This window comes from Pygocentrus nattereri, chromosome 15 (genome assembly GCF_015220715.1).
Source record: "Pygocentrus nattereri isolate fPygNat1 chromosome 15, fPygNat1.pri, whole genome shotgun sequence".
Classification (NCBI taxonomy): domain Eukaryota; kingdom Metazoa; phylum Chordata; class Actinopteri; order Characiformes; family Serrasalmidae; genus Pygocentrus; species Pygocentrus nattereri.
In genome coordinates, this window is record NC_051225.1 from 19,014,667 (window position 1) to 19,029,714 (window position 15,048).

General features: G+C 42.9%; 1 protein-coding gene across 1 annotated transcript in view; it reads right to left on the reverse strand.

The window, feature by feature from the left end:
- Positions 1–15,048, reverse strand: part of LOC108439437 (spermatogenesis-associated protein 16) — a 77,526-nt gene that overhangs the window by 7,147 nt on the left and 55,331 nt on the right. The window contains exons 6-7 of the mRNA XM_037545438.1: positions 12,740–12,886; positions 10,347–10,459 (exon numbers count right to left, since the gene is read on the reverse strand). Coding sequence (XP_037401335.1) covers positions 10,347–10,459; positions 12,740–12,886 — 260 coding nt within the window. The remainder of the gene's footprint in view (positions 1–10,346; positions 10,460–12,739; positions 12,887–15,048) is intronic.

The window sequence follows — 15,048 nt, forward strand, 5'->3', positions numbered from 1 at the left end:
CACATACACACAAGAGAATACTACATTTATTTCTGCATGCATAGGCATATACATTTTAGGTCTCTGCACTGCGTCTCTCTTTATCTGGCATATCTAGCCCATTTAAGCATGCATTCAGGAGCGCTTTGATTTCCCAAGCATGAATACTAGATTGGCGTGCAAAAGGAACACTGACCTTTCAAAACAGGCTAACAACAGACATGATAAGCATACACTTTCCAGGGTATTAGCACACTGTTGCTCTGTGAGGGGCTGACAGCTCCTCTAGACTGCAGTGGCCCTTGGAGCCATCTGAGTTGAGCTGCTAGAGTGCTTTAAAAGCACCACCATGTTCCTAGCCAATTCATCACATCAGATAACATCTGCCATCTCCTGTTGTGTGCTTGCTCCCCCACTTTGAAAACTGACAAAATGGGGGTCATGCCTTTTGTTCTTCTCCACTAAAGGCTGGAAATCTTGTTGAGAAAATGCAATATTTCCCCCCTTTTTGTTCTATAGGGGAACAGCTGCCTAGAGTCCTTTGCTGCCAACCCCAACTTTATACACAAGTTACAGAATCTACACACAAACCCCTCAAAGTTGACCCCACTTAACCTCCCCCTCCTTTCCCCATATGGGCTGTTTTTGTCCTGGTGAGGTCACTTGTCTAAATGATCTTCTGCTCTTCGCTTCCCCAAACTCCTTTTCTTTAGTGTGAGCTTGGCCTGCTATTATCCCCACTGTCATTCATCCTATTTATGGTCATTTTTATTACAGATACATATCCTCCAGCATGCTTCATTTTTCCCTGCCACTGTCTCAGGGCTGGGCAGGCCCTGTTTTTTTTCCTGTGAGCCACCTTGTGCTGTTTACTTTCAATAACCCAAGAAGAGCAGAAGAGAGAGAGAGAGAGACGGACTGAGAGTAAGAGAGAGTAGACAGAGATGAGACAGAGAAAGAAACAGTGAGTGAGAGAGAGAGAGAGAGAGAGAGAGAGAGAGAGGGGAAAATGATGAGAGACACAGAGAGGAAGACAGAGAGTGAGAGAGAGAGTCACACTCTCCTTCGTTACGAGTGATGTTTTTCCCCTGCTGAATATTTCATGGGATTATTTTCTTTGTGCACCCTCGGCGCCTCTGCCAGCGGTTTGGGATGATGCAGTATTGAGAAGGACAGACTGCTGATGATCAGAACTCCTTTGTAATTATCTATATGCAACCATTTTCCTACATCACCATGGCTGCCTAATTGCCTGTAGAGCACAGCTAATGTTTTGTTAATTGTCGCATTACCATTAGGTAAGAATGCATCAGTGGAAAGATAAATCACACATACTTTTTTTCTTCGCTGCCAGCAAAGGCTCTCTGTAGCTGGAGAGGGATGTAGTGTACATATTGTGTTTGTAAGTTTCATGAGCTTGCATGTGAACATCTTCTGCACTCTCTGATCATTTATTTATTACCATGGACTAGTTCAATATTGGTATATTTTGAATCATTTGTAATTTTGTGTAATTCAATATGCTAGGACTCAATAAAGAATTGGTTGAATGAAACAAGTAATACAGGTTTTGGTGTCCAGGTTGACTCTGGTGAGACACATTATTCACAAAATAAATGTGTTGCTCACAATTGAGATAAAATTGATTCTGTTTTTAATAGCAGCGTGATGGAATTTCCTTTGCCTGGCTTTGCCTGAGAAAGAGTGACTAATGCAATAAGAATCATGTCTCTGTGGTGTTCATGCAGCCACTTTTATTCACTGAACTGTAATTCAATCACGATCCTCCAAAATGAACACTCCATGAGTTTAGGCATCCAAGTGAAATAAAAACTTGATCTATGTGAATGTTTGTATTTGCAGTGTGTTGTAGTCTGCACAGATGGTACAGATGGTATTTTTGTCTGATCAGTGGGTTATCAGCAGTGTAGGAGTGCTATAGTCCCTCAAAGTACATCTTGCAACCCCTCACCACTTGGTTCAGCACTGGGTTCATCAAGGGCATCTTTCATCAAGTTCATCTTGTAACTTTCCACACTTGTCAATACAGGCTAGTGTGATGCTGTCACATGCGAAGTCTTTTTAATTTTGTTGCTTGTATCACAAGAAAATGGTTTACATTAAAAGCCTTGCAAGGTTAAACTTTCTCTGGTTATATTAACAGTATTAAATGAAAGTTTTTTCTTTTTTAGAATTCTGTATTAGCCATAGGGGCAGCATGGTGGTGTGGTGTGGTGGGTAGCACTGTCGCCTCACAGCAAGGAGGGCCTGGGTTTGAGGGCCTGGGTTCTAGTCCCCGGCGGGGCAATCAGGGTCCTCTCTGTGTGCAGTTTGCATGTTCTCCCCATGTCTGCATGGGTTTCCTCTGGTTTCTTCTCACAGTCCAAAGACATGCTGTTGGGACATAGTAAATTGCCCCTAGGTGTGAATGTGTATGTCTGTCTGTCTCCCCTGTGATGCACTGGTGACCTGTCCAGGGTGTATCCTGCCTTTTGCCCAATGACAGCTGGTATGGACTCCAGCACCCCCGTGACCCAGAAAGTAGAGATGTGTGTGTGTGTGTGTGTGTGTGTGTGTGTGTGTGTGTGTGTGTGTGTGTGTGTGTGTGTGTGAAAAGCAGAACGGAAATGAAAAAAAGGATAAGCTACAGGTATCCTATGAAGTACTTAAGGAAAGCTGGTTTAAGTACCAAAAGACTTCTTCTTCTTCTTCTTTCGGCTGCTCCCTTTAGGGCTCGCCACAGCGGATCATCTGCCTCCATCTTGCCCTATCCACTGCCTCCTCTACTTTTACACCAACCATCTCCATGTCCACCTTCACTATATCCATAAACCTTCTCTGAGGTCTGCATCTTCTCCTTCTACCCGGCAGCTCCATCTCCAACATTCTTTGACCAATATATCCACTATTCCTCCTCAACACATGTCCATACCATCTCAACCTGGCCTCTCTGGCTTTATCTCCTAACTGTTCCACCTTCACTGTCCCTCTGATCTGCTCATTTCTAATCTTGTCCGTCCTTGTAATTCCCAACGAAAATCTCAGCATCTTCATCTCCACCACCTCCAGCTCAGCCTCCTGTCTTTTAGACAGAGCCACAGTCTCCAAACCATACATCATAGCAGGACGCACTGCTGTCTTGTAAACCTTCCATTTCACTCTTGCTGCTATCCTTCTGTCACACATCAGCTGTGACACCCGTCTCCTCCCACTCCATCCTGCCTGCACCCTCTTCTTCACCTCTTTTCTACACTGTCCATTGCTCTGGATGGTTGACCCAAGATGTTTGAAGTCATCCACCTTTACGACCTCTACACTTTGCATCTTTACCTTTCCACCTGCCTCCCTCTCATTCACACACATGTATTCCGTCTTGTCTCTACTGACCTTCATTCCTCTCCTCTCCAGTGCAAACCTCCACCTCTCCAGATTCTCTTCCACCTGCTCTGTACTCTCACCACAGATTACAATGTCATCTGCAAACATCATGGTCCATGGAGCCTCCTGCCTGACCTCATCTGTCAACCTTTCCATCACCATTGCAAACAAGAAGGGGCTCAAAGCTGATCCCTGATGTAACCCTACCTTCACCTTGAAACCATTTGTCACTCCAACTGCACACCTCACCACTGTCTCACTATCCTCATACATGTCCTGCACTACCCTAACATACTTTTCAGCTACACCTGACTTCCTCATACAGTACCACAGTTCCTCTCTTGGCACCCTATCATATGCAAGCAAGCAAGCAAGCAAAATTTATTTATATAGCGCTTTTTACAACAGGTGTTGTCACAAAGCAGCTTTACAGAACAATCAGTATTACAGAGAGAAGAGAAAAGAAGAAAGAAAATCCGGGTCCGAGCCCCCATGAGCAAGCCAGCGGCGACGGTGGCAAGGAAATACTCCCTAAAAGAGGAAGAAACCTTGAGAGGAACCAAGACTCAGAAGGGGAACCCATCCTCCTATGGTCGACACCGGATAGCAAACATTATTAGTATGAAGTATTATAGTAAAGTGGGAAAGAAAGATCTGAGGGTGAGGACTGCACAGCGCTGTACAGCAAGAAGCTCAGTGGTGGTCAAACCGGTCCAGAAGGCTGGTGAGCAGCGGCACCAATCAAGGCAGTAGAGGCAACAGCATCGGGCGCACAGGATGGGCAGCTGATCAGCTCGGCAGAGAAAGGAGAAGAAAAAACAGAGTTAGTACTGTAAAGAGTGGCTGACCACAGATTACAGTAAAACAGAGCAGTGTAGACTCCAGCAGGTCTAGACCTGACAGGGAAGACTAGTCACCAAATGCTTGACTGTACAAATAAGTTTTTAGCCTAGACTTAAAGATTGGGGCTGTGTCTGATTCCCGAACATTAGCAGGAAGATTATTCCAGAGCTGGGGGGCTTTGTATGAGAAAGCTCTCCCCCCTGATGTAGCTTTATTAATTCTAGGTACCAGTAGTAAGCCAGCACCTTGTGATCTAAGTAGGCGTGATGGTTCATAGTGGGAGAGGAGCTCACTCAGGTACTGAGGGGCGAGCCCGTTTAGAGCTTTATAAGTCAGTAATAGAATTTTATAATCAATGCGAAAATTAACTGGTAACCAGTGCAGGGCTGATAAAACTGGACTAATATGGTCAAACTTCCTAGTTCTTGTGAGGACTCTGGCTGCAGCGCTCTGGACTAGTTGAAGCTTGTTAAGGCTTTTGCTGGGACATCCAGACAGCAGGGCATTACAATAATCTAGCCCTGAAGTGATAAATGCATGAACTAGCTTTTCTGCATCCTGTAGAGATAATGAATTTCATATGCCTTCTCTAGATCCACAAAGACACAATCTAGCTCCTTCTGACCTTCTCCAAAAGTACCAAAAGACAGTGAAAACTGAAAAAGTCTCATATTTTTCCACCATTGTCAAAAAGAACAGCCATAAAACTCATGCAATGTTTAAGACCATAGATTCTGCTCTGAACATTAAAAACCCTGCATGCCTCAAATCCTCTGTAAACATTTGTGAAACATTTTCACAGTTTTTCACTGAGAAAATTACAAACACTGAGAAAACCACAAACAAATATCTGCTATTAAATGTCCCTCCTTTGCTCCCCCTATCTTAGTGACTTGTCCTACTGTCTTTGAGCAGTTTGAGCCTGTCACCTTCTTGGAATTGAAAGGAATTATTGGGCAATTGAAAATGAGTTCCTGCCTTTTAGATGCTTTGGATTCTCAATTTTTTAAGGAAGTCTTTGACACTATAGGGCCTGAGGTTGTAGCCATCATTAATAGTAGCCTAAGCACGGCAACAGTTCCCATCTATTTGAAAAAGCCATTGATCCATCCAATCATCAAAAAGCCTAGCTTGGATGCGTCTGTGCTCTCTAATTACAGGCCTATATCCAAACTTCCTTTTATGTCAAAAATTTTAGAGAAAGTTGTATTCTTACAGCTGAAACCTTATCTAGACAGAAACCAAATCTATGAGATCTTCCAATCTGGCGTTAGAGCACTCCACAGCACAGAAACGGCCCTTTTGAAAATTTTTAATGATTTGCTAATGGTTACAGACTCTGGTTACAGGAGTTTTGTTGTTAGTGGTGGGGAGGCACTCTTGTCTGCAGCATCTCTCTCATGTGTGGTTCCCCAGGGTTCAATCCTGGGCCCCTTTTTATTTACAGTGTATATGCTGCCGTTGGGGGCTATTTTTAGAAAATATGGGATCTCCTTCCATTGTTATGCTGATGATACCCAGATTTATTTACCATTAAAGAAAGAGGATACTACATCCTTGATCACTCTACTGAGCTGCCTCAAGGAAATAAAGGCATGGATGGCTTTAAACTTTTTAAATCTAAATGAGGCCAAGACAGAAATTCTCCTATTTGGCCAGGAGAGACCTTCATGTAGTCCTCAATGGAACCTAGGCCAATGGCAGACTTTTATTCAGACCTCGGTCAAAAATCTGGGTGTTATATTCGATGAGGGTTTTAAATTTGACAAGCAGATAAAGGCAGCAGTTAAGTCCAGTTTTTACCAACTCAGACAGCTATCCAAAGTTAAGCCGTTTTTATCTTTCTCAGACTTTGAGATTAATTCAAGCATTTATTTCCACAAGGCTCGATTATTGTAATTCACTATACATTGGTGCTGGTCAATCGTTGGTTGCTAAGATACAGTTGGTGCAAAATTCTGTAGTGAGGCTTTTAACACGTACATCCCGGAAAGAACATATTACTCTGGTTTTGACTTCACTCCATTGGCTCCCAGTTGTTTTTAGAATACATTATAAACGTTTGCTTTTAGTGTATAAGTCTCTGCATGGGTTAGCTCCCAGCTACTTGGCTGAATTGCCATGTCCCCCTATGTTCCCTCTATGTTCCGGCTGCGTAGGCCCTTTAAGAGCTCTGCTGGCAAAGGGAGGAGGAGTCATTGGGACAGGTGAATGGAACCAGGATTAGGAAGGAGAGAAAAAGTTTGGCCATGAGGGGTGATGTGTTTGAAGTAAAAGGAACATTACATCCCATAGCCTTCCATTCTACATGGGGACTTATGAGCTCAAGCGAGGATTCGTCCAGAGGAGCAAGACAAGGGCATGGAGGAACTAGAAGGTGGACAGTCCTCTGACTGTCTTGGAAGTAATATGATGTCAGGCCTGCACCACGGTGAGATCTGTACTGGATTTTCCTTATCTTGATGTTGATGTTACACTCATCAAGTTTATCTCACTCTGAGATTATTTTGTCCATCGAAGTGGGGCCCCTCTTATTAGAATTATTATGAGTTGGCAATGATATTGTGTGTGTCTGTTTTATACTGTTTAAGTTTCCCCAATGAATCTGGTACAGTTTCTTTATCAAATTAAGCAGAGTGAGTCTGATTGGCTCCACAGGATACCACAAAGGAATGGAGTCACTAAATCCAACCTGGTCTTTGTGATTTTATTTATAACAAGAACATGACTGCCTTAAAACATGACCTGAATCTAAATTCAAGTACTGCTGCACTATACTCTGATACAATATACAATGTACTTTACTATGTAGCATCTGAATTTTTGTAAAGTAGCACTGCCTCAGATCAAACATAAATGCTTTGCACTAAATGGAAATGATAAATTATAGTTAATCTACATTGTTGAACTGTACCTAAGTTAGCAGTTAAGCAAACCAGTTAGCTATAACATGCTCAATTAAAATGATTTGTTAAAAAGTTAGTGATCTGGTTACTTTAACTCTGTGAGTTCATTAAACATCTAATTGCAAATTAACAGAACAATAAGCTGTGTTTTACGTTCTCTTAACGTATTATTCAAAGTTCAGTCAGTTCAGACAGTTTTTTGCTCTACCATTCTGAAATCCTTTAAGATCCTTTTTGAATATCTCAAAGATCAGTGGCCTCTGATGACTCTTACCCTTCCGCTATGTATAATAACACTACTAGCACTAAACTAGTATACTGCAGAAGTACCTGGTATAAATGACTTTGAGACACCAAAGTCCAATATTGCCAAAAATATTGTCACCCGCAAGGGCCTAGGCCGCCAAGGGCCCCCCTGCCATCTCCCACTGCCTGTGCAGCACTGCACCGCTCCCCTATGCTGGACCTTGCAGGTGGTGGGCCCACATGGTCCTCCCACATTGTCTCTTCAGGCTGAGTCCAGCCAGGTTACGTGGGCTGCCCGGCCACCAGGCACTCGCTGGGGGACACTACCCCCTGGCCTGGCTCCAGTGGTGACCCTATTCCAGGCAGGGTACATGTTGTTTTGTGCCCGTTTTTCATGGTGGGCTTTTTGGATTGTGTTAGTCTGGGTCTTCACTCCAGACCTGTTCACCCTTGGAGACCCTACCAGGAGCATATTTCTCCTAACAACTTAGCTCTGAAGATCCCTAGACCACACAAGCCCTTCTGCCATGCCAAGGCCCCAATCCAGGAAGGGAAGACCGGAGTGGTGGTCCCCATTTTTAAAAAAGGGGACCGGAGGGTGTGTACCAACTATTGGGGTATCACACTGCTCAAGTCTATGCCAAGGTACTGGAAAGGAGACTCAGACTCCTAGTTGAACCTCAGATTGAGGAGGAACAATGCGGATTCCGTCCCGGCCGTGGAACAATGGACCAGCTTTTCACCCTGTCGCAGATTGTTGAGGGGGCATGGGAGTTTGCCAACCCAGTCTACCTGTGCTTTGTGGATTTGGAGAAGGCTTACGACCGGGTCCCCCGAGATATCTTGTGGGAGGTCCTCCAGGAGTATGGGGTACCTGGGCTACTACTCTGGGTCATTTGATCTCTGTACTCCCAGTGTGAGAGCTGTGTTCGTATACTCAGCATTAAGTCGGACCCTTTCAGTATTAGTGTTGGGCTCCAGCAGGGTTGTGCCCTGTCTCCACTCCTGTTTGTGATATTCATGGACAGGGTGTCAAGGTGTAGACAATGTCAGGAGGGCATTATGTTTCGAGGTCGGAGGGTGGCGTCTCTGCTATTTGCAGACGATGTTGTTCTTTTGGCTGAATCACATGGTTGCCTCCAGTGCTCACTAGAGCGGTTTGCAGTATCTTGGGGTCTTGTTCATGAGTGATGGGAAGAGGGATTGTGAGATCAGCTGCAGGCTGGGACAGGTGGCAGCAGTAATACAGTCACTGTACTGGACTGTAGTGGTGAAGAGAGAGCTGAGCCATAAGGCAAAGCTCTCTGTTTACCGGTCGGTCTACATCCCGACCCTCACCAATGGTCATGAGCTGTGAGTAATGACCGAAAGAACGAGATCGCAAATACAAGCGGCAGAAATGAGCTTTCTTTGCAGGGAGGTGGGCTACACACTATTTGATAGGGTGAGGAGCTCAGCCATCCAGGAGGAGCTCTGAGTAGATCCGCCATTGAGAGGAGCCAGCTGAAGTGGTTTGGGCATCTGATTCGGATGCCCCCTAGATGCCTCTTGGTGGGGATGTACCAGGCATGGCCTACCGAGATAAGGCCCTGTGGTCGTTCTAGGACCCGCTGGAGGGATTACATCTCCAAGTTGGCCTGGGAGCGGCTTGGGGTACCTGGGAATGAGCTGAAGGAAGTTGCAGGGGACAGGGTCATCTGGGATTTTCTGCTGTCCCAAGTGCTACCGCGACCCTATTTAGATTAAGCGGTTAACAACGATGATGATGATGATGATTCAGTCACTGATCCAAATAATTGAATTCAGGTGTTCCAATCACTTCCATGGCCACAGATGTATAAACCAAGTGAATGGGTCACTCTCAGGAGCTCCAAACTTCATGTGGTCTTCAGATTAGCTCAAGATAAGAGTAGAGAGCTTCATGAAATGGGTTTTCATGGCTGAGCAGCTGCATCAAAGCCTTATATTACCAAGCACAATGCAAAGCGTCAAATGCAATGGTGTAAAGCACTGCCACTAGACTCTAGAGCAGTGGAAGACATGTTCTCTGGAGTGATGAATGACGCTCTCCATCTGGCGATCTGATGGACGAGTCTGGGTTTGGTGGTTGCCAGGAGAACGGTAATTGCCTGCTTTATGGAAAGTGTAAAGTTTGGTGGAGGGGGGGATTATGGTGTGGGGCTGTTTTTCAGGAGTTGGGCTTGGCCTCTTAGTTCCAGTGAAAGGAACTCTTAATGCTTCAGCAGATCAAGAGGTTTTTGACAATTTCATGCTCCCAACATTGTGGGAACAGTTTGGGGATGGCGCCTTCCTGTTTCAACATGACTGTGCACCAGCACACAAAGCAAGGTCCATAAAGATATGGATGAGCAAGTTTAGTATGGAAGAACTTGACTGGCCTGCACAGAGTCCTGACCTCAACCCGACAGAACACCTTTGGGATGAATTAGAGTGGAGACTGTGAGCCAGGCCTTCTCGTCCAACATCAGTGTCTGACCTCCCAAATGCACTTCTGGAAGAATGGTCAAAAATTCCTATAAACACATTCCTAACCCTTGTGGAAAGGCTTTTCAGAAGAGTTGAAGCTGTTATAGCTTCAAAGTGTGGCCTGACATCCTATTTTTAATCCATAGGGTTTAATATGATATCATTCAAGTTTATATGTGTGTGAAGGCAGAGAAGCAAATACTTTTGGCAATATAGTGTATTTGTCTGTCCAGGTCGTGTAGCATGGCTCTAATGCAATTCAAACTGATCAAATTTTTAATTATTCCTATGCAGCCACTATCATTGTAATGGCTAGTTGTCTGTTGTAAGGTCAGTGTAAAGTGATGTCATTATCTCATACTTTTTATTAGAGTCATCATCTGCCATCAAACCCATGAGTACAAACTCTACCAACAGGAGTGGTGTGTTGTGGCACCAATAAGAAATCTTCCGCTTGCTTCTCATCCAGGAACACTTGAAAATGTATAAAGCAAATAATATACCCACAGCTAACTTGGTGCATTTGATAAAATCCAGAATGGGCAGAATCCTCCTTCCTAAAGTTTCACACATCTGATGAAGTTGCTCACGGGTTGGCAGCATGAATGGAGCCCGAGGCCCTAAAAAAAAAAAAAAAAAAAAAAAAAAAAAAACAGAAAGAGTTATTCTTTCTTTCATTCACATCTTACAAATCTAACAAATCAATATTTTTATAATATGTTGAATTTGGTAATGAGGTTCAATCAATTTTTGTTTTAACCTTTACTTTAACCCTTTAAATCCTAAGTGTCTGCATGTAGGCCACACTTCAGTTCCTTACACTCATACTTACTGAATAATACATCTTAAAATTAATAGATGGATGCTAAGGTTCAGGAGATTAAAAAGCAGTACAATAATTTGGTATATATTTGACAACAATGAGAATATTGTGATTAACATCATTATCATTTTTGTGTCACCTGAGCAAGTCCAATTTGTACTGGTAAGCTCTGCCTGTTTCATATGCTGTACATGTTCACAAGAAACTGCAGTGGGACTTGGATACAGGCATTTGATAAAGGCAAGAACTGCCACGGTCCCCTGCCGATGACTGATTACTTTACAGACCCATGTGGAGTCTGGGCCTTTGATACATTACACAAATGCATTGATTTTCTTCGTCTTAGCAGTGCATGCTTGCAGCTACAGAGCTTGCTATGCTGACCTCTTCAACCCCGCTCTTCTAGCTGGCCAGTGGTAGTCCATCTACCAGCTCGGCCCTCTCTGCCTTCCTGGCTCAACACAGTCCAAAGTTCATTAAGAAATTTTATGTCATTCCAGTCAAAACATTGAATGGCCCATGTAATCTGAGTGTCATGAATGGGGGGAAAACCTGGAGGTTTAATTTCTCATGTCTGTTAAGGCAGTATTTCAAGTTTAACATGTCACGTCTTTGATTCTTTTTGGTTTCTGTTGCATTCAATTGTATTCCCATGAAACAATATCTGTACACTGTATTCAGTGTAGTTAACTATGGATGTCCTGAGTCACTCTCTCCTGATCTGAGTACATTAATGTTGAGTATCAACTCAATCAACAGATCTCATCCAGTCTTTGTAGTTAGTTACATAGATAATGTAGCCACATAATTTAGGTAAGAAATAGTAGGACAGTGGTCACCAATCCTGGTCATGAGGCTCTACCTTCCTGTGAAACAGGAACACAATCTGCCACACCTGCTCCAGCTAATTACGTTCCTCAGGCCCTAATTGGCTGGATCAGATGTAAAAGGCTTGATGACCGCAGGCAAGCTGCCAATAAATAATATAGTACAGTAAATGTATCACTTTGGTAACATGACTTTTTCTGAAAACATGTCTCACTGCTGCAAGTGCTACAGTACCCATTTACAGCACCTCTTTGACAGTGGTGTAACGCGAAACGAGGAGGTGGACTAATATGCAGAGATAAGCGAATTTTATTAAGGGCAAATCCAAGGTCGTGGTCATAACGGTCCAGGTTCAAATAGCCAACATGGATAGATTGAGGGACAGACATGACGAAATACAAACAAATCCAAACTATACAAAGAGCACATCAGAACAGGCTTACAAACAATTCAAACATCAAACAAACAAAGACCGGCACCAACGCATGGGAAAACACAGGGCTAAATACAAGAAGGCTAACAAGCGAAAACAGGACTGGGGAAACACAGGTGGGAATAATCAGGGGCGGAGTCACAAAACAAGGGGCCGGACAGGGGATCGAAATAAAAAGCACGTGGACTAGACCAAAACACAACACGAATACATGGACAGCACTGGGAGGGGCCAATTGTGACAAGTAGCCTAACATAAATAGAGCACAATAAAAAGAATCAAAGGACTGGAAGTGGATTAGGCTTATTTCAGCTGATATCCAGTCCAGTAAAATGTGCCTGGATCATTGATTTAGATAGGAGCATCTCTATGGGCAAAACTAGTATGGGCAAAACCAGTATTAGTTGTTTTGTAGGACTGTTTTCATGCCATAAACAGCTTAGTCATCAAATTGGCTCTGAATGTATATCTGTGCCTATTTAGGATTTTTAGGCTGTCTTTAATTTAGTTGAGAAGAAAATGTTCTCGCCCATATTCTTTAGCAGAGGCCAGGTGTTGTTGACAGTGTTACATAGCAAGTGGTTATTGCTGGAGTTCTGAGTAACACCTATAGTGTGATGTCAAAAGCTGTGCATCACACCTGCAGTACTTATTTGGGCTTATTCAAGCATCTCAATTTGTCCTCAGTCTAATACACCCAGACAAATGTACTGCTAAACATCAATAACTATTCATTAACTTAAAAAAACTTAAAATAAAACTTATACTATATATATGAAGAACTGGTGAAACTGGCAATGACCAGGTCGAACAAACCTGTGAAATTAGGACACTTCCTTTGGAGCAGCTTGTCCAGGAAGTCTCCATCCTGCCTTCTCCTGAAGCCCAAGGTCAGGATGTAGCTCTGAGATGAGGATTTGCTCCAGTCTGTTGTCTGGGGCATCACATGCACAGCATATGGGTCTAAGAACATATTGAAAGAACAACTTGTCTTCATCTAAGAAAAATAATGAAAAGTAGTTTCTTCTTTATCATGCAGGTTTACACGCCTATGCACAAAACCAAGATTCTGACTATTCTATGCATTAGAAAATGTAGCAGAAAGGTTAAAAGGTGTTTATATTTTTCCTTAAAATTAAATAATTGGTAACAAATAAATGGAGAAAAATCAATTCACATTAACTAACATGTAAGACCTAATTTCTCCCTTTTCTGTCTTTTTCCTTTTTTGTTGTTGGAGGCAAATTTTTCATTCAAGTAAACAAAACACATGACCAAAGGCGCTACATGCACTAACATGAAAACAGTCTGCGGCACAGAGAAACACAGTAAACCGCATGCAGTGGATATGCATATATTATATTTCATCTGTAAAAGAAGCTGAATTTCCACTGTGAGTAATTGATACGGAAATTAAAAAAAAAAAACACTGTGACGCACAATCACAGCCCAATATGCAAAGTGCTGAAGTAAACATAAGTTCAGTGTGGCTTAAAACATGCCTCATATTTTGCTATGTTGCCAGGAATTATTTTTTTCACACCGGTGAGCAGAATGCCTTACTTAATGTGGTACAGAAGGAAACAGATAGGAGAAGGCAGAATCTCTAGGGAACAAGACCGCTGACACAACGCCCAGCAGGGAATGAAGCGTCCCCCAGGGAACTTCACTTGCTGGATTATAGTATGGAGTGAAGGGGACATATGTCATCTCTTTTAGAGAAAAATAAGGAAATAACATGCAGTATGAGGCATTTTATGGAAATGGATATTTCATTCAATGCTTTTTATTAATAGCATAGGTACACTAGTCTTTAAAAATAAAGGTTTCTCACCCAATTCACAAGGTTTCGGATGAGCTGTCTGTGCACTGTTAACTTGGATTACAAAAGGAGTTTGGTTTGGGGACAGGCTTACTGCTGTGTCAGGAGATTGCACGGTGAATCTACATATTAACTTTCTTTTAAAAATGTTACAATGCTTTCAAAAATATATTCGGAGACATTCTGAACAGCAACCCGAAGGTGCGCGTTGAATCCTTTGATCCTAATGTGCGAAAGCATAACATTTGCGACATCGCCCCTTTCTTCAAAGTAGCGGAACACTGATTTGCAAGATTGAAATGGTGTATCATTTATGCTTCGCTGAGGCTGACCTCTTGCCGATGGCACTCGACATTTATTTATTTATTTTTCACCTTGTCTTAATAAGGTGGGAAAAAATAATAGTTGGGCCCAAGAAAGGCTTAAGCGCATGCTCATCATCTTTCTGTCTAGCCAGCTCCCTTGACAAACTCAAACTCTGCATGCCCCTTGGAACATGTGCTAACATGACAAGCTAACATTCAGTCCTCCTCCCACTGCCCACATGCAAACACACACACACACACACACGGCAGCACAACTATATGGTTAAATTGCTGCAGAATGGGTAATTTGAAGTCAGTCATGGTTAAGGTCAGGGTATGGATGGCAGATGCATACTGACTGGTGGGCTATGGATTTTTTTATAATAGAGATATATGTGGAAATAGAAAGGGCTAATTGAATCTAGAGAGGTGAGCTTTCACACTTGGTGTGAAAATAGACAGGATTTCAGAATACGCAGCTCAGAAAGCACTGCTTCCTCTCCCTGCCTGCCTCAGTGCCACCAACCGCTTCATTCACAACTTGTTGCTGGGGCAACATCTGAATTAGGCATAGCAGGGTCTACAAATATTGCATGCATGCTGTTGAAAGTTCTGTGCCAATGCAAAGGGAAGGCAACAAGGACAGGTAATGGGCAGAGAAAGTGGCTGAAATGTCAATTTTATGACCACATGCTTAAAAATAAAGGTGCCAAAAAGGGTTCATTGGACTAATGCCATTGAAAAAAAAAACACTTCTGAATGGCTAGTTCTTTAAAGTAGCATTGAGATGAATGAATGGGGAAAATGAAAAACCTTCTAAAAGGTAAAAAAACCTTCAGGTGTAAAGGTGTTAATAGTTTTTTTCCCCTTAAAACAGTATGTCTAAGCCAAGAAACATTAAGGAACCTTTTATTTCAAACCATTTATGAGGCGTCACACTGCAAGAGCGAGGCCCATTTGAACAAATAAGAACATACTCTTTTATGTTTTCAAGTTTG